The 18659-nt window shown below is 43.1% G+C and overlaps 1 protein-coding gene across 3 annotated transcripts in view; it reads left to right on the top strand.

Annotated features, from left to right (window-relative positions):
- ppil6 (peptidylprolyl isomerase (cyclophilin)-like 6) overlaps positions 1-18659 on the top strand; it is a 42929-nt gene that overhangs the window by 3585 nt on the left and 20685 nt on the right. Inside the window, exon 1 of one of the 3 annotated variants that reach the window (XM_080192884.1) lies at positions 15214-15327. The exons of 1 other annotated variant lie outside the window; for it this stretch is intronic. In XM_080192884.1, coding sequence (XP_080049010.1) covers positions 15250-15327 — 78 coding nt within the window. In that variant the 5' untranslated portion in view covers positions 15214-15249. Of the gene's footprint in view, positions 1-15213; positions 15328-18659 lie in introns of those variants that run through there. One more of the 3 variants, XM_080192886.1, reaches the window with a different exon arrangement.

Raw genomic sequence — 18659 nt, 5'->3', positions numbered from 1 at the left:
TTGCTGTCAGCGCTGCAATACTCTTAATCAGTAGCACCACCCCTCGCTCCTTTCTTACTTTCCGATCTTCCCTGACCACTTTGTGTTCAGAACTATTTAACACCAACTCCTGCCCTCCTTTGAACCAGATCTCAGTTATAGCCACATTATTGTATTTCCACAAGGCCATCTGTGCCTGTAACTCCCCAATCTTATTTACTGCACTTAGTATATTCATAACTTCCACATTAACCCTGATTTGGACTTCATTACTTTCTCTCTTACTCAGACCCCACCTATTAACTTACTATTGCAGTGCTGTCCATCCCTCCCATTATTCTGTGCCCCTTGGTATTCCTTTCTGATATTATCTCCTAATTCCCACACACATACCGAATTAAACACTGCCCAATAACACTAGCAAAATGACCCACAAGGAATTCAGTCCTGGCTCTATTTATGTGCAACCTGTCTAGTTTGTACAGGTCCCATCTTCCCGCAGAGCCAGTCCCAATGTCCCAGGAATCTAAAACCTTCCCTCCTGCACCAATCTTCCAGCCATACATTAATCAGCTTTCTCCTCCTATTTCTGCATTCATTTGCATGTGGTACTGAGAGTCATGATGTGGAGATGCCGGCATTGGACTGGGGTAAACACAGTAAGAAATCTCACAACACCAGGTTAAAATCCAACCAGTTTATTTGATAGTAAACTCACAAGCTTTTGGAAACGTTGTTCCTTCGTCAGGTGTGTGGAAAGTTCTGATCAGAATTTTCTGTTCAGAATCAGAAAGTTCCGATCATTCTCTGATCAGAACTTTCCACCCACCTGATGAAGGAACAGCGTTTCCGAAAGCTTGTGGGTTTACTATCAAATAAACTGGTTGGACTTTAACCTGGTATTGTGAGACTTCTTACTGTACTGAGAGTTATCCAGAGATTGCTATTTTTGAGCTCTTATTTGCTAATTTCCTGCCTAGCTCCCCAAATTCTGACTGTAAGACCACATCTTGCTTTCTGCCCATGTCATTTGTACCAATGTGGACCCACAACCGCTGGATGTTCATTCTTGCTCTGTATCCATTCAATGATATCTTTGACTCTGGCACCAGGGAGGCAACACATCATCCTAGGTTTGTGTCTGTGGCCATGGAAACACCTATCAATTCCCCTATCAAATCTCCCACTACTGCTCTTCCAGTCTTCCTTGAATCTCTGCCCCATCCCACCCTACCCCAGAGCAGCTGAGCCACCTGTGGTGCCATAGACTTGGTTCTGACTACATTCTCCAGATGAACCATCACCCTTATCAGTTTTCAGATATGAATACTGATTGCAGAGTTTGATGCACCCAGGGGATTTGAACATTACCTGCCTGTTCCTTTATGACTGTAAGATAGTCACCCATTCCCTCCTCCAAAATTCTGAACCTCACGAATGTGCTACAGTGAAAATAACTGCTGCTCAAGTTCTGAAACCCCAAGTTCAAGCTGCTGCAACTGACAGCATTTCTTGCACAAATGGTTATCTAGAACACAGGAAGCATCCTGGCATTCCCACATCGCACAGGATGTACACCCAGAGGTAGAAGCAGTGCTGTCTTATTCATTAGTTGACCTTGCTAATAAATCTTACCAATACCAATTACCCTTACTGCTATTAATAAGCCTTACTACTATTGCTATTCATACTTCTCACACCTTACCAGAAGCAATAAATCTTGCTTAAAGTAATTGAATTGCCTGAAAACTAATGTAAATTTGAAGATTGGGATGGATCACTCAATACTTCTGGTTGAAGATGGCTGCAAATCCTTCAGCTATTTCTTTTGCACTAGTGAATTGAGCTCCACCATCATTGGGAATGTTAGTTCTCTACTTGTCCATTCATGATTGGATCTGGAGGGACTGTGGAGCTTTGCTGTTCTGGTTGTTGGGATCAGTTAGCTTTATCTGCACCATGCTGCTGGCTACTTGGCATGTATGTAATCCTGGCTTGTAGCTTCATCACTTGGCATCTCATGTTTAGATAAAGCTGTTGCTGCTCTCTGCATCTGGATTGGTTCCTCTGGCTTGATGGTAATAAGGCATATATCAGGTTGTGAAGTTACAGATTGTGGCTGAATACAATCCTGCTTCTTCTGATGGTGCACAGTGCCTCAAGGATGTCCAGTTTTGAGCAGCTATGAATAGTAAAAATGATTATCACCCTGACTCCCTTCACTCAGCGATAGCCTATAAGTCCAAGTTGTGGGTTCAAACCCCACTCTATTATTTGAGTGTTCAATCTATCTGCAATCAGAAGTGCCATGTTTTAAATGCTCAACCTGTCTGACTTTATGCTAAGTGAACACATCGGAATTTGTTTTAATATGTATGGTTTGTAATGAATAGTAAATAGCTGACAGTAAGTTTCAAACTAATTCCACATCCAGGCCCTCCTGCTGTTCACAAACGACCTTGAGCTTTGCGCTTACACTTTATGCTTCACCAGGCTGCCATCTGTCATCCGATAGCATAATAAAAAATTAATGAATACAAGAGATTTATTTTTATGATCTGCTGAAAGCTGTTGAGACAGTGATGTTACACTGACAGAAAGCAGAGAGGGAACTACTTCAATGGAAAATATTCCCTTGATTAAACAATTTAAAAACTTTGCAAGACCTTCCCACAAGGACAGACTGAATTGATTTCCTAATGAGATAAAAGTCAATATCAAACCAGCCACATTAAGGGGTCTGATTGGAAAAGGCCTCTTCAGGTGACGATAAGGCCATGTTCTGTTTGCTTTCACTATATTGAATGGAAATCCACCTTGAGGTCCTGGATATTGACCCTGGCACTCTTCACATGAGCAAAGAACTTACACTGCAGCAGCAGAACTTCTAACACAATGAACTTTTCAATGACATCCAGCTTCAGGAATGTGGCCAATCTTCAGTCAACAAAATAATCTAAGATTTCCAGATAGACTTCAGTAGGGCGTAGTTGACTGGTAGGTATCATGTGGCAGTTCTTAAATTTAACACTTTCTAATAAAAAAAAAGAAATGTCATTGTTTTAGCAGGAAAATGGACAATTGGCTAAGCATACAAAGCAAAGTATTTACTAACATTAATGTCCCATCTAAAAGGGACAATTATCCCTTGTCAGAATGGTTATTTGAGACATGTTTGTTTCATTTTTGAAGTGCGAGAACATCAAGAGAAAATTAACTGGCTTTAACAAAAACAAAGTTACTGTGAAATTCATCTAGTCGCCACACTGGCGCCCATTCAAGTCAATGCACCTAACCAAAGCTAATATTTGATCACTGCCATATGACGATATCCTTGGTTAGAGACACTACCGAACTATCCAAAATATTTCAACTCCATTCAACACCTTGAGCCCAAGTACCTCCCAAGTGCGAGGAACAATTGAATAAAGGAAAGGTTGCAATGATAGTATTAACCAGGATGGAAATATTGGCAGAAAAGGCTGGAGTAAGAACAATTCTAAAAAACTATACTAAAATCCATTTGATTGAATTTTTTTTAACATGTAACCAAGTGTGTGGAGGGTAGTGCGGTTGATGTAGTTTACATGGATTTCAGCAAAGCTTTTGACAAAGTCCCACATGGGAGATTTATTAAAAAGGCTAATGCACATAGGATACAGGGTGATCTGATAATTGGTTTAACAGTAGGACAGTAAAAAGACTGACAACATCAGGTTTTAGTCCAACGGATTTATTTGATAGTAAACGCACAAGCTTTCTATCAAATAAATCGGTTGGACTAAAACCTGGTGTTGTCAGTCTTTTTAGTGTGTTTACCCCAGTCCAACGCCAGCACATCCACATCATTAACAGTAGGAGACAGAGATGGTGACAGGTGGCTGCTTTAGTGACTGGAGGCCAGTGACCAATGGCATACCACAGGGATCCATGATGTGCCGCCTATTGTTCATCATTTATATAAAGGACAGATGACTACGTGAGGGGGTAGGATCAGCAAGTTTGCCAATGAGACAAAGATTGGCCAGGTGGTTAACAGTGAAGTTGAGTGTCTTGGGTTACAGGAAGATATAGTCGAGATGGTCAAATGGGTGGATAAGTGGCAGATGGAATTTAATTCTGAAAAATGTGAAGTGATGCACTTTGGAAGGAGTAATTTAACAAGGAAATATCCTATGAAAGGTTTGACACTGGGAAGTTCTGAAGAACAAAGGGACCTTGGCGTATTTGTCCATAGATCTCTGAAGGCTGAAAGGTAGGTAAATGAGATGGTGAAAAAGGCAGAGGCACACTCGCCTTTATCAATCGGGGTATAGATTACAAAAGCAGAGAAGTCATGATGGAGTTGTATAGAACTTTGGTGAGACCACAGCTGGAGTACTGTGTGCAGTTCTGGTTGCCACATTGTAGGAAGGACATGAGCACCTGGAGGGGGTGCAGAGGAGATTCACCAGAGTATTGCCTGGGATGGAACATTTAAGTTATAAAAAGAGGTTGGGTAGGCTTGGGTTATTTTTTCTGGAGGAGAAAAGGCTGAGGGGCAGCCTGATAGACCTGATTATGAGGGGCATTGACAGGGTGGATAGGGAGGGGCTGTTCCACTTAGTTGAACGGTCAGTTACGAGAAGACACAATTTAAAAGTGAGGAGTGGGAGGTTTGGGGGGAATTTGAGAAACTTTTTTACTCAGGGTGGTGATGGTCTGGAATGCACTGGCTGGGAGGGTTGTGGAGACGGGTTGCCTCACATCCTTTAAAAAGTACCTGGATGAGTACTTGGCATGCCATAAAATTCAAGGCTGAGTGCTGGCAAATGGGATAAGATGGGCAGGTCAGGGCATTTCATGCATCGTTGCAGATAGGATTCTGTGATTCAATTAACATCTTTAATATAGGAAAAAGTCTGAAAGATCTTCACAGAGGTGTGGTCTGACAAGAGTCAATTAGGCTCAAAATGTAATCAAAAAGATACATTTTTAAGAAGTTCCTAAAGGAAGGCATGGCATAGTGAAGAACATGGAGTATGCAAGAGGCCAGAATTGGAGGAACGTGGAGTGAGAAGGCTGTCAGCCTGGAGAAGATTACAGAATTGGAGTGAGACCCCCATGAAGAGATTAAAACATAAATCTTAATTTTGGGGCATTGGGATTGAGGTATGTTACATTACAGAAGGGTGGATAGTACTTAGTGTGGGATACAATACAGACAACAGAAATAACAGCAGGAAATGTAGGAAATAGCCAGCAGGTCTGGCAGAGAGAAACAGTTAATGTTACAAGCTGAATAAGACTCCTCTTTAGAACAGTTCTTAAAGTTCTTGAAATGTTAACACTGTTTCTGTCTCCACAAATGCTGCCAGATCTCTGAGTATTTCCATTGCTTGTTGTTTTTAATTCAGATCTCCAGCATCCTCAATGTTTTGCTTTTATTTTCTTGACAGTTTAGTTGTGCTGAAGTTCCTCGAGAACAGGAATCTGGTCAGGAGACTATCATAACTGTTAACTCTGAGATGCCAAAGGCATTACTGAGAATTTCTGCAGAGGTTGGGTGATATTAGGGATGGCGATGAATTATGACATTGAAACTAAAAGGGACGTGGTCAGGTCATTAGCTCATCGTTTAACTTGGCTGCTCTTTTCCAGAACACTGACAATTAATTCTTCCCTAATTAACTTGCTTTATCTTGATATCTTGCAATATTTTGAATGTTTCTGTCCCAGCCAACATCCTTTGTGCTAGGACTGAATTATTTCCTGCTTTGCCCGGGCCGCTCCCACTATAGTTCTTACTCCTGGATTTCTGCTCCGGATGGTTCAGCCTTTGCTGTGCTGTCCTCCCCTTTTGTTTGTGCTACTCAAACTTATGCGCTTTTTGTTGTTGGTGTCTAGATAAAGATAACATCTTAAGTTCTTTTTAGGTATCCTGTCTTCCCCAACTTGGCTTAGCAATACAAAGAACAAAGAGCAAGAAAATTACAGCACAGGAACAGGCCCTTTGGCCCTCAAAACCTGCACTGACCATGCTGCCCGACTGTATTAAAACCCCCTACCCTACTGTGGATCATATCCCTCTACTCCCACCCTATTCATGTATTTGTCAAGACGTGCCTTAAAAGACACTATCATATCTATTTCCACTACCTGCCCCGGCAGCGAGTTCCAGGCACCCACCAATCTCGGTGTAAAACAACTTGCCTCATACATCTCCTTTAAACCTTATCCCTCGCACCTTAAACCTACTCCCCTTGTAATTGATTCTTTCACTCTGGGAAAAAGCTTCTGACTATCCATTCTGTCCATGCCCCTCATAATCTTATGGACTTCTATCAGGTCGTCCCTCAACGTCCATTGTTCCAGTGAGAACAAACCATGTTTCTCCAACCTCTACTCATAGCCAGGCAATATCCTGGTAAATCTTTTCTGTACCCGCTCCAAAGACTCCACATCCTCCTGGTAGTGTGGTGACCAGAATTGAACAATATATTCCAAGTGCAGCCTAACTGGGGTTCAATGAAGCTGCAATATGACTTGCCAATTTTTAAACTCATTGCCCCAGCCAATGAAGGCAAGTATGCCGTATGCCTTCTTGACTACCTTCTCCACCAGCCTTGCCACTTTCAGTGACCCTGTGTACCTATACACCCAGATCCCTCTGCCTATCAATACTCCATTTGCTGTATATTTCCTAACAGTATTAGACCTTCCAAAATGCATTACCTCACTTATGTCCAAATTAAACTCCACCTGCCATCTCTCCACCCAATTCTCCAACCGATCTATATCCTGCTGTGTCCTTTGAAAGTCTTCATCACTATCTGCAAATCCACCAACCTTTGTGTCGTTCGCAAACTTACTAATCAAACCAGTTACATTTTCCTCCAAACCATTTATATATACTACAAACAGCAAAGATCCAGCACTGATCCCTGAGGATCACCACTTGTCACAGCCCTCCATTCAGAAATGCACCCTTCCACTGCTACCCTCTTGTCTTCTTTGACGGAGCCAGTTTTATATCCACTTTGCCAGCTCATCTCTGATCCTATGTGACTTCACCTTCTGCACCAGTCTGCAATGAAGTCCATGTAGACAACATCCACTGGCCTACCCTCATCAATCATCTTCGTCACTTCCTCAAAAAACTCAATCAAGTTAGTGAATCCCCTTCATAAAACCATCTTATCTCTCGCCAGTGCATCCACTTATTTCCAAGTGGGAATAAATCCTGTCTTGAAGAATTCTTTCCAATAATTTCCCTACCACTGACATTAGGCTCACCAGCCTGTAATCACCTGGATTATTATTGCTACTCTTCTTAAACAAAAGAACAACATTGTCTATTTTCCACTCCTCTGGGACCTCCCCTGTAGCCAGTGAGGATATAAAGATTTCTCTCAAGGCCCCAGCAGTTTCATCCCTTGCCTCTCTCAGTATTCTGGGGTATATCCCATCAGGCCCTGGGGACTTGTCTGCCTTAATGTTTCTCAAGAACCCCAATTCCTTTTTAACCTCAATATGATGCAAACAATCTCCGCACCTTTTCCCAGACTCATCAGTATTCAAGCCTTTCTCTTTGGTGAATACTGACGCAAAGTTCTCATTTGATACCTCGCCCATTTCATCTGGCTTCACACATAGATTCCCTCCCCTGTCCTTGAGTGGGCCAACTCTCTCCCTTGCTACCCTCGCTCTTTATTTATTGTATAAAAAGTCTTGGGATTTTCCTTAATCCAGCTGGCCAATGACTTTTCAAGAGCCCTTTTAGCCCTCCTTACTTAAGTTTCTTTCTATTTTCCTTGTACTACACACTTGCTTCGTATATTCCCAGCCTCCTAGCCTTGTCAAAGCCTTCCTTTTTCTCTTTGACTATGCACACGATATCTCTCTTTATCCAAAGTTCCCAAAGCTTGCCTTACTTATCCTTTATCCTTACAGGAATGTGCCAGTCCTGAATCCCTATCAACTTATACTTGAAAGCTCCCACTTACCAGATGTTGATTTGCCCTCAAACATCTCCCCCCGATCTACATTCTTCAGTTCATGTCTAATATTGTTGTAATTAGTGTTCCCCAAGTTTAGCAATTTAGCTTGAGGACTACACTTACCTTTATCTAGCAGTACCTTAAAGCTTACTGAATTGTGGTTATGTTCCCAAACTGCTCCCCTACTGAAACATTGACCAACTGGCTGGGCTCATTCCCCAGTATCGGGTCCAGTATGGCCCTTCCCTAGTTGGACTATCTACATACTGTTTCAAAAAACCCTCCTGGATGCTCCTTACAAATTCTGCCCCATCCATGCACCAAGCACTAAGTGAGTCCCAGTCAATATAGGGGAAGTTAAAATCTTCCACCGCAACACCTTGCCAAAATCTGCCTACATATCTGTTCCTCGATCTCCCGTTGGCTGTTGGGTAGCTTATAGTAAACCCCAAACATTGTGAGTGTACCCTCCCTATTCCTGAGCTCTGCCATATTGCCTCACTGTATGAGGCCTCTACCTCTTGGTCAGCACTATCTTTTAAGATTATGAGAAAGACCTTAAAGCTTCAATATTCAGGCTCCCTTGTCTCAATTGTCAAAAGATTTCTGTTGAGTTCATTGGTCAGAATTTTAAAAGTGTATTATAAAGGTCACGTGATGTTAGTATAGGAATAGCTGCAATTCTGTAAACTCTACTGTTAATAATTTTGTAATCCTTCTATTTATCCTGATGCACATTCTTTAATCCTGAAGTGTATGCTCCACACTATGTTCCGGGAAGATCCTGGTTAAGTTTGGATTGATGGAGAGCCAAGCGAAATTAAGAAAATCCTTGTTTGATCAGGGCAGTGGGACACAGCGTGGGTGGTGCCTTGAATGTAGTAATGGTTTAGCTGGTGAGCGGAGTCACACTCTGGTGATGTTGTAGGCATTGTGACGATGGCTGGCATTGTGGGTAAAGTTGTGGATAATGGCCTTGGCTCCCTGGCTCAACTCATTGGTGATCACATTGATGACTACAAGATATCCAAATGAAAATGCATGAAGCAGAGGAAAGAGTCCTGTCACTCGAGAGGGCAGTTTCCTCAGTGGAAGCTCACCTTCAGTCCTTGGACATCTTGTTACATGGTGTGTTGGATATCCGGGTTAATTTGGGAAGATGGGGCTGGAGAAGGAATGTCCGTGCATCCAAACTCCCAAATTTGAGAACAGGCTGCCATGCCTTTGTAATCCTGATTTCCTGACTGCTGGTCTTCTGTTATCTTGACCTCGATATTTATCGGGAAGGGCTAGAGGAGGCCGGAGGTAATGCGACTTTATCATCTGCGGGGCCTAGGTCTTTCTCTGCTGGGGCTTCAGAACAATGACACAAAAGAGGTCCAGAGGCCTCAGTGAAATGATGGATGGATTCTTGATATTGCTCAATAATCCTGCCAAGACTTTGGCTTTTCAAGCTCCGCGGATAGCTATGTCATTCTGCAATGTATCATTAATCCTGAACTACCCCCCTTGAGATTATAACCCTGATTTTGTGATGTTGTCTTTTATTTGGAAAGGGTGTTTGATATAGGAGCACTGAGGCAGGTGTTGCCTGTTATCTTGGTACTCTTTGAAAGTCAGGGATATCCATATATTTATAATGGAATTCATCCACCGGTAGGTGCTCTGATGGTGGAACAAGGGAGACCTTAGTTTAAAATGTGTTACCATTTACATTCAATCTCGGTCTTTCCATGGAGTATCGGGAGGATGGGGTATGTAAGGGGGTCTGCCCACTCTGCTTCTGGCCCTGTGTCAAATTCAAATCCCACGGGCTTACTCTTTGTAATATGGAGATATTTCCTCTGCTTGTGGACTGATAATGGGTCTCCTTCATTCTGTTGGGGATCATGCTCTGTTGGTCATATAGTATGAGGGTTGTGTGATTATATATCCATTTTTTGTGTTGTAATCCTATAAGACCATAAGATATAGAAGCAGAATTAGGCCACTCGGCCCATCGAGTCTGCTCCGCCATTCAATCATGGCTGATATTTTTCTCATTCCCATTCTCCTGCCTTTTCCCCATAACCCATGATCCCCTTATTTGTCTAGAATCTATCTATCTCTGTCTTAAAGACACTCAATGACCTGGCCTCCACAGCCTTTTGTGGCAAAAAGTTCCACAGATTCACCACTCTCTGGCTGAAGAAATTCCTTCTCATCTCTGTTTTAAAGGATCGTCCCTTTAGTCTGAGGTAGCGCCCTTTGGTTCTAGTTTTTCCTACTAGTGAAAACATCCTGTCCATGTCCATTCTATCCAGGCCTCGCAGGATCCTGTAAGTTTCAACAAGATCCCCCCCTTGCCCTTCTAAACTCCAACAAGTACAGACCCAGAGTCCTCAATCATTCCCCATATGACAAGCTTTTCATTCCAGGGATCATTCTTATGAACCTCCCCTGACACTTATAATCACAGAACCTACAGCACAGAGGCAGGCCCTTTGTCCAAGCACTTTGGTCCATGCCAACAAAACTGCCCATCTAAGCTAACCCCATTTGCCTGCATTTGGCCCAGATCCCTCTAAAACTTTCCTATCCGTGTATCTGTCTGAATACCTTTTAAATATTGTCAATATCCCTACCTCAACCACTTGCTCTGGTAGCTCATTCCACATACGTATTAGTCTCTATGTAAAAAAAGTTGCTCCTAGTTCTTTGAGAAGGTGACCAAAGAGGTGGATAGGGGTAAGGCAGTAGACGTGGTATATATGGATTTTAGTAAGGCGTTTGATAAGGTTCACCATGGTATGCTTCTGCAGAAAATGCAGATGTATGGGATTGGTGGTAATTTAGGTACTTGGATCAGGAATTGGTTAGCAGATAGGAGACAGAGGGTGGTGGTTGATGGTAATTATTCATCATGGAGTTCGGTTACGAGTGGTGTGCCTCAGGGATCTGTTTTGGGGCCACTGCTGTTTGTAATCTTTATTAATGATCTGGATGAGGGTATAGTTGGGTGGATTAGTAAGTTTGCTGATGACACCAAAGTCGGAGGTGTGGTAGATTGTGAGGAAGGGTGTCGAAGTTTGCAGGGTGACTTGGACAGGTTGCAGAGCTGGGCCGCGAGGTGGCGGATGGAGTTTAATGCGGAGAAGTGTGAGGTAATCCATTTCGGTAGGAATAACAGATGTGTTGAGTATAGGGCTAACGGGAGGACTTTGAATAGAGTGGAGGAGCAGAGGGATCTAGGTGTATGTGTACATAGATCCCTGAAAGTTGGGAATCAAGTAGATAAGGTTGTTAAGAAGGCGTACGGTGTCTTGGCATTTATTGGTAGGGGGATTGAATTTAGGAGTCGCAGCGTCATGTTGTAACTGTACACAACTCTGGTGCGGCCGCACTTGGAGTACTGTGTGCAGTTCTGGTCCCCACATTACAGGAAGGATGTGGAGGCTTTGGAGAGGGTGCAGAGGAGGTTTACCAGGATGTTGCCTGGTATGCAGGGGAGGTCCTATGAGGAGAGACTGAGGGATTTGGGGTTGTTTTCACTGGAAAGAAGGCGGCTAAGAGGGGATCTTATAGAAACATATAAGATGATTAGAGGTTTAGATAGGGTGGATGGTGATAGCCTGTTTCCTCGGATGGAGAAAGCTAGCACGAGGGGGCATGGCTTTAAATTAAGGGGGGGTAGTTATAGGACGGATGTCAGGGGCAGGTTCTTTACCCAGAGGGTGGTGAGGGACTGGAATGCCCTGCCTGCTGCAGTTGTAAATGCGCCTAGTTTGGGGGCGTTTAAGAGATTGGTGGATAGGTTTATGGACGAAAAGGGATTGGTTTAGATTAGTGGGTCAATGTTTTTTTTTTGAAAATAAGACTGGTCGGCGCAACATTGTGGGCCGAAGGGCCTGTTCCGCGCTGTAATGTTCTATGTTCTATGTTCTATGTTGAGTTCCCAGTAATTCTTTATAAATAATTGAGATTACATTATATGGTGTCATTAATTTTAATTATGGATAGTATGAGTAGTGCTGAAGGGGTTAAAATCATAGAATACAGTAGAGCTCCCCTGTGAATTTCCTTGGGTTTTGTGCAGATTCCCCAGTTCCAGATGGGCTGCACAAACAAGCTGAACGAGGGACAAGACAATGGGAACTTTGATAAGCAAGAAGGTGGCAGCCATAACAGCAGGTGTGGCTGTTTGGACGGTGTAGCCATGTTGAAGTGTTTCATTGATAATTGTATATTATCGTTGGACAAGCATCTATTATAATTAGACTGTAACTGGTTTATTATATTCACTTGACATAAATAAAGTAATTAGAACTATTAATTATAATTGGATATCAGTGACTTCAGAACGAATGTATACTTGTGATTGGTTACAATTACAATTACAAATTACTTGTAAGACAACCAAAAGTATAATTGCTCATGCTATGTATCACTCAGGAAGTCTGTACGCCATCTTGTGGGAGGCAGACTTCACTGCTTTGGCTTGAATAAAGATTGATTTAAAACTGAAAGCTTTGTCTGGTCTCGCGAGAGGAATGAAGTTTGATTTGCTGTTCCCTATGAATCACCACAGCAGATTTATGGGAAGCAATTTTGGTATAGAGGTGGTGGGTATGACCTTAAGTCCTCAGTGGGTGAGGAAGACCCCCTTTAGAACTAATATGGTCTCATTTTCTTTTGTATCTTTGCCATTTTCGGGTTAAAGAATCTTTGTTGGTCTCCTGTGAAGGTACAGACAGATCATGTATCCTGGAAAAGACTGAGTCTGATTGTCGCTGGTGCTTCCAGTGTAGCTGGAGTTGGGGAAAATATTTATAGCTGCATGCCTGGGCCTGCAGGAAATCCTTGCTTGTCTAGCCTTTCTTGGGTTGGTTTTCAATATTTTCCTTGGTTGTGCACATTGTAACAGTGGCCACTTGGTAGTTTGTCCTCTGGAATGTACAGTGAACATATCATCCTGTTGGAAAGAGGCAATTCTAGTCCCCAGATATCCCGATTGCGATGTCTGGACGTTGACTCCTTCCATTGCTTTGATGGAGGGAGAATGGGTGGAATCCTGTTAATAGCCTGAGTGGCACCTATGCTGTAACTGGAGATAGGAAAGGCTTTCTTTGTTTGAAGCCCAGGGGCGGTGTGAATGCTCCTGACCTGTCAATCCTTCCTTTAATTGTATCATTGTTCTATGTTTACCTTGGATGGCTGAGTTAGGGCAGTGGCTACTTTGATTATTTGTCCTGGATCCTGTGAAGAATATATTAGACGAAGGAGTAGGTTGTCCTCCCCTGAGATGTCTCCTTTTGGGGACTTCTGGACAGCTCTGCTTCTTGAAGTTTAGGTTCTTCTGGGAGATAGTATCCTGGTGTCCTGAGTGTGAGCCCAGGTACTTAGACTCCGCATTATTTTAAGTCCTGATTGTTTGTATTTGACTCCACAGGGGCTCCCTTATGCTGTGTAGCACGGTCCTTGTTATCCTGTGGGTGAGGCTGTGTCATTGTGCCATGTGCTTCTGGCTTTATCCTGATAACCCTCACTCTTTGCAATATCCTTTCATTATCTCTGCAAAGGGAGGTGCTGATTACAATGAATTGTTATTGATACCTAAACCAATTGTAATGATTTTACTGGTCTCGTCTGTATGCATATTTGGAGTGATGGTAAAATGAAAATCTTTAATAAATACATTTTTTTAAAATACCTGGAGTTATTGTGCACAGTTTTGGTGCACTTGAGGAAAGATGTACTCACATTGGAGGCAGTTCAGAGGAGATTCACTAGATTGATTCGAGAGATGAGGGGTTTGTTGTATGAAGAGAGATTGAACAGTTTGGGCCTATGCTCTCTGGAATTTAGAAGAATGAGGGAAGATCAAATTGAGAAGTACAAGATGATAAAAGTTATGGACAAAGTAGACGTGGAGAGGATGCTTCTGCTGTGGGGCATTCTAGGACGAGAAGTAATAGTTTTAGGATAATAGGTAGCAAATTTAAAACAGAGTTGAGGAGAAACTACTTCTCCCAAAGGGTTATGAATCTGTGGAATTAGCTACCCCAAAGTGCGGTGGATGCTGGGACAGTGAGTAAATTTAAGGAGGAGTTAGAAAGATTTTCAATTGGTAATGGGTTGGAGGGTTATGGGGGAAAGGCAGGAAAATGGGGATGAGGCACATATCAACCATGATTAAATGGCGGAGTGGACTCGATGGGCCACATGGCCTCATTCTGCTCCTATATTTTATGAACTTATAAAAGGGTTGATTGTGAGATCAACAGCATGTCTTCCACAATCTTCAATTTTTAAAATTCATTCATGGGACATGGGTGTCACTGGCTGGACCAGCATTTATTGCCCATCCCCAGTTGTCCTTGGAGGGCAGTTGAGAGTCAACCGCATTGCTGTGGCTCTGGAGTCAGATGTGAACCAGACAGGTAAGGATGGCAGATTTCTTTCCCTAAAGGACATTAGTGAATTGGATGGGTTTTTCCGACAATCAACAATGGTTTCATGGTCAACAGTAGATTCTTAATTCCAGATTTTTTTAAGTTGAATTCAAATTCCACCATCTGCCATGGCAGGATTTGAACCCAAGTCCCCAGAACATTACCTGAGTTTCTGGATTAATAATCTTGGGGTAATTACCACTAGGCCTTCGCTTCTTCCTGACCGTGTCATGTGAACATTATATAATGTTCTGCTAATCAGCAATCGTAGCACATTATACAATGGCATCACAATTGCTTCATCTGCTCCTGCTGTAAGAGAAATGAAAAATGAAAAACATTTCTGGGTCACTTTTTGACTAACCAGACTTGCGTCGTACATTTTCACATCTGTTACCTTGTACTTAAAATTGTGTTTGAAAAACCCTGCCAGAGTTGTGAAAAGTTTCAGTGTCATTGTCTGGTGTACCCAATGTGTTAAGCAAAATCTTGCAGATGCTGGAATCCGAAACAAGAACTGAGGATTCTGGAAAAGCTCAGCCGGTCTGACAGTGTCACTGCCTCTGGATGCTGCTGAGGTTTCCCAGCTCCCTCTCTTCTTGCTTTGATATGTGGAAACTGATACTGGGCCAAGCCTCTGATTCAAAGTGTATTGGCTCTGACATCACAAACGATGAATTGTGAATGTTTTGTGGTGGGGTATGATATATATTTGTGTTGTAACCTCCCTAGTATGAGGCCTCCTGCCTGAAATGTTAACCGTTCAATCATCTTTGTGTAAACCTCGCTCAAAGTTCCCCTCTATTTATTTTTGACCACCTGCGGAAAGCTACCTACTTGTTCATAGACAGTAACCCAGCATGGACCCATTCTTTTACCTCGAAGTGGTGGGGCTGCTCCAAGATTCAAGATTTCACACAGTGGTATTAACATCAAAGGTGATTTCAGAGGGTTTTGGTGGTTTTATTTTTTATTTATTCGCTGATTTGTTCTATTTGGATTGAACTATTAATATAAGAATTAGGAGCAGGAGCAGACAAATCAATCCCTCAAGCTACTCAGTAAAATCATGGCTCTTCATCTCAGTCTCATCTTCACCTTCCTGCCTACTTGCTCCCCATAACCCTTCTTTCCCCAACTAATTAAAAACCTATCCATCCCTTTCTGAAATGTGTTCAGTGCTCCGGCGTTCACTACTCTCTAGGACACAGAATTCCACAGATTCACAATACTTTGAGTAAAGCAATTCCTCCTCATTTCGGTTTTGAATCTACCACCCTGTAATGACTTGCCTCCATCAGTTAGGTACAAAAAGTGAATGTTTATTGACACAACATGCTATTTACAGAGTATTCCAGCTGCGACACTGCCACTTTGCCTCTTTGGTCAAACTGAGGCAAAATCCATGCTGTACGAGGGTAATTTTTCTGCCCTGCTTCCTGATTGGATTCCCAGGTTGGGAGATCTCTCCTTAAAGGGGCCAAACACCACATCCCTCCCCCTCTAAATTAATTTATGCATTGAATGACAGTTAGCTTATGCAGTCCCACAGTAAAGTTCACAATTAACCCAGTTAATCAGTCCATCAGTCTCTCTGGTGTCTCCAGCTTCGCCAACTTCGCCACTTGGAGTGCTTGTGTTGGGGTATATTCTGTCGATCCCACTGCACCAGATCTCTCCTTGGATACTGCCACTTCAATCCCCTTTGTTTCAGTGGGAACACTCTCATCTATTGCAGGCTGACAAGGAATTCCTCTGCTTGGGTAATTAACAGTACTTAGAGTCATAGAGGTTTACAGCATGGAAACAGGCCCTTCTGCCCAATTTGTCCATGCTGCCTTTTTTTTAACCACTAAGCCAGTCTCAATTGCCCCCATTTGGCCCATATCCCTCGATACCCATGTTACCCATATAACTGTCTAATCACTTTCTAAAAGACAAAATTGTACCTGCCTCTACTACTACCTCTAACAACTTGTTCCAGACACTCACCACCGTCTGTGTGAAAAAGTTGCCCCTCTGGACCCTTTTGCATCTCTCCCCTCTCACCTTAAACTTATGCCTTCTAGTTTTAAACTCCCCTACCTTTGGGAAAAGATATTGACTATCTAGCTGATCTGTGCCTCTCAGAGCAGCGCAACTTCAATGCTGCCAGTCTACTGCCTGGATTGAACTGAGGCAAAAGCCTGTGCTCCACTTGGGTGATCCTCCACCCTAGTTCTTGATCGGATTGAAGGTTATCCCTTAAAGGGGCCAGATACCCCTTAGCCTAAAGGGGAAACATCGAGTCATAGAGGTTTACAGCATGGAAACGGGCTCTTGAGTCCAACTTGTCCATGGTTGTCAAATAGGAGGCAGAGAGTGGGGGTCAATGGGTACTATTCGGATTGGCGGATGGTGACTAGTGGAGTGCCCCAGGGGTCGGTGCTGGGTCCTCAGCTATTTACCATTTATATAGATGATCTGGAGGAGGGAACCGAGTGTAGGGTGTCAAAATTTGCTGATGACACCAAAATTGGTGGAAAGGCAAATTGTGCGGAGGGTGGTGAGAGTCTACAGAAGGATCTAGATAGGCTGGGCGAATGGGCCAGGAAATGGCAAATGGAATTTAATGTTAGCAAGTGCGAGGTGGTCCACTTTGGTAGGAATAATGGTAGGAAGGATTATTACTTACGTGGAGAAAAACTGCAGCAGGCAACGGTGCAGAGGGACCTCGGGGTCCTTGTGCATGAGTCGCAAAAACCCAGCTTGCAGGTGCAGCAGGTGGTCACGAAGGCGAATGGGATGCTGGCCTTCATAGCGAGGGGGATTGAATATAAAAGTAGGGAGGTCTTGCTGCGGCTGTATAGGGCATTGGTGAGGCCACAGCTGGAGTACTGTGTGCAGTTTTGGGCGCCGTACTTATGCAAGGATATTTTGGCCTTGGAGGGAGTGCAGAGGAGGTTTACTAGGCTGATGCCGGAGTTGAGGGGGTTGAGCTATGAGGAGAGGCTGAATAAATTAGGCTTGTACTCGTTAGAGTTTAGAAGAATGAGGGGAGATCTCATTGAGACGTATAAGATGATGAATGGGATGGATAGGATAGAGGTGGAGAGACTCTTCCCGCTCAGAAAGGATAGTAGGACTAGGGGGCACAGCCTCAAGATAAAGGGGGGGCGGTTTAGAACGGAGTTGAGGAGGAACTTCTTCACTCAAAGGGTGGTGAATCTCTGGAATTCTCTGCCCGTTGAAGTGGTGGAGGCTGCCTCGCTAAATATTTTTAAGACGCGGGTTGATGGGTTTTTGATAAGAGAGGGGATTAAGGGTTATGGGGAGAGGGCGGGAAAGTGGAACTGAGCCACGACAGATCAGCCATGATCTTATTGAATGGCGGGGCAGGCTCGAAGGGCTAGTTGGCCTACTCCTGCTCCTATTTCTTATGTTCTTATGTTCTTATTTACCTCTAAGGTGGTCCCAATTGCCCACATTTAACCCATATCCCTCTATACCCATCTTACCCATGTAAGTATCTAAATGCTTTTTAAAAGGCAAAACTGTACCCACCCCTACTACTACCTCTGGCAGCTCATTCCAGATACTCACCAATCTGTGTGTGAAAAAATTGCCCCTTTGAACCCTTTTATATCTCCCCCTCTCACCTTAAACTTATGGCCTCTAGTTTTAAACTCCCCAACCTAAGGGAAAAGATGTTGACTATCTACCTTATCTATCTATGCCCCTTATTATTTTATAGATCCCTAAGATAACCCCTAAGCCTCCTATGCTCAGGGAAAAAAGTCTGACTCCCTGCATCGGTTCCTATCCCCCTGCCACATTAGTTTAAACACTCCCCAAAAGCACTAACAAACACTCCACCTAGAACATTGATTCCAGTCCTGCCCAGGTGCAGACTGTCCAATTTGTACTGGTCCCACCTCCCCCGCAACCAGTTCCAATATCCCAGGAAGCCACATATTCATCTTAGCTATCCTACATTCCTACTCTGACTAGCATGTGGCTCTGGGTCCTACTTTCTGTTGGTTAGCTTACAAGAAGCTTTTGTTTGGAATAAAATTAGTGAGCATTTGGACATGAGCTGATTGGATATAATTAACTTAGATTTATCAAGGGTGCATCATGCTAAAAAAAACTTAATTTAAATTTTTGAGCAGGTGATTAAAGTCAGGACATTATTTATATGGGTTTCCAGAAGGCATCAGATAACATACCACACAAGAAACTGTCAACAATTAATGCAAGTAAATGGGATTAGAGATATCTTTGAAATAGG

This window comes from Carcharhinus amblyrhynchos, chromosome 7 (assembly GCF_965287045.1).
Source record: "Carcharhinus amblyrhynchos chromosome 7, sCarAmb.v2.hapA, whole genome shotgun sequence".
Lineage (NCBI taxonomy): Eukaryota > Metazoa > Chordata > Chondrichthyes > Carcharhiniformes > Carcharhinidae > Carcharhinus > Carcharhinus amblyrhynchos.
This window is presented reverse-complemented; position numbering and strand designations above follow the sequence as displayed.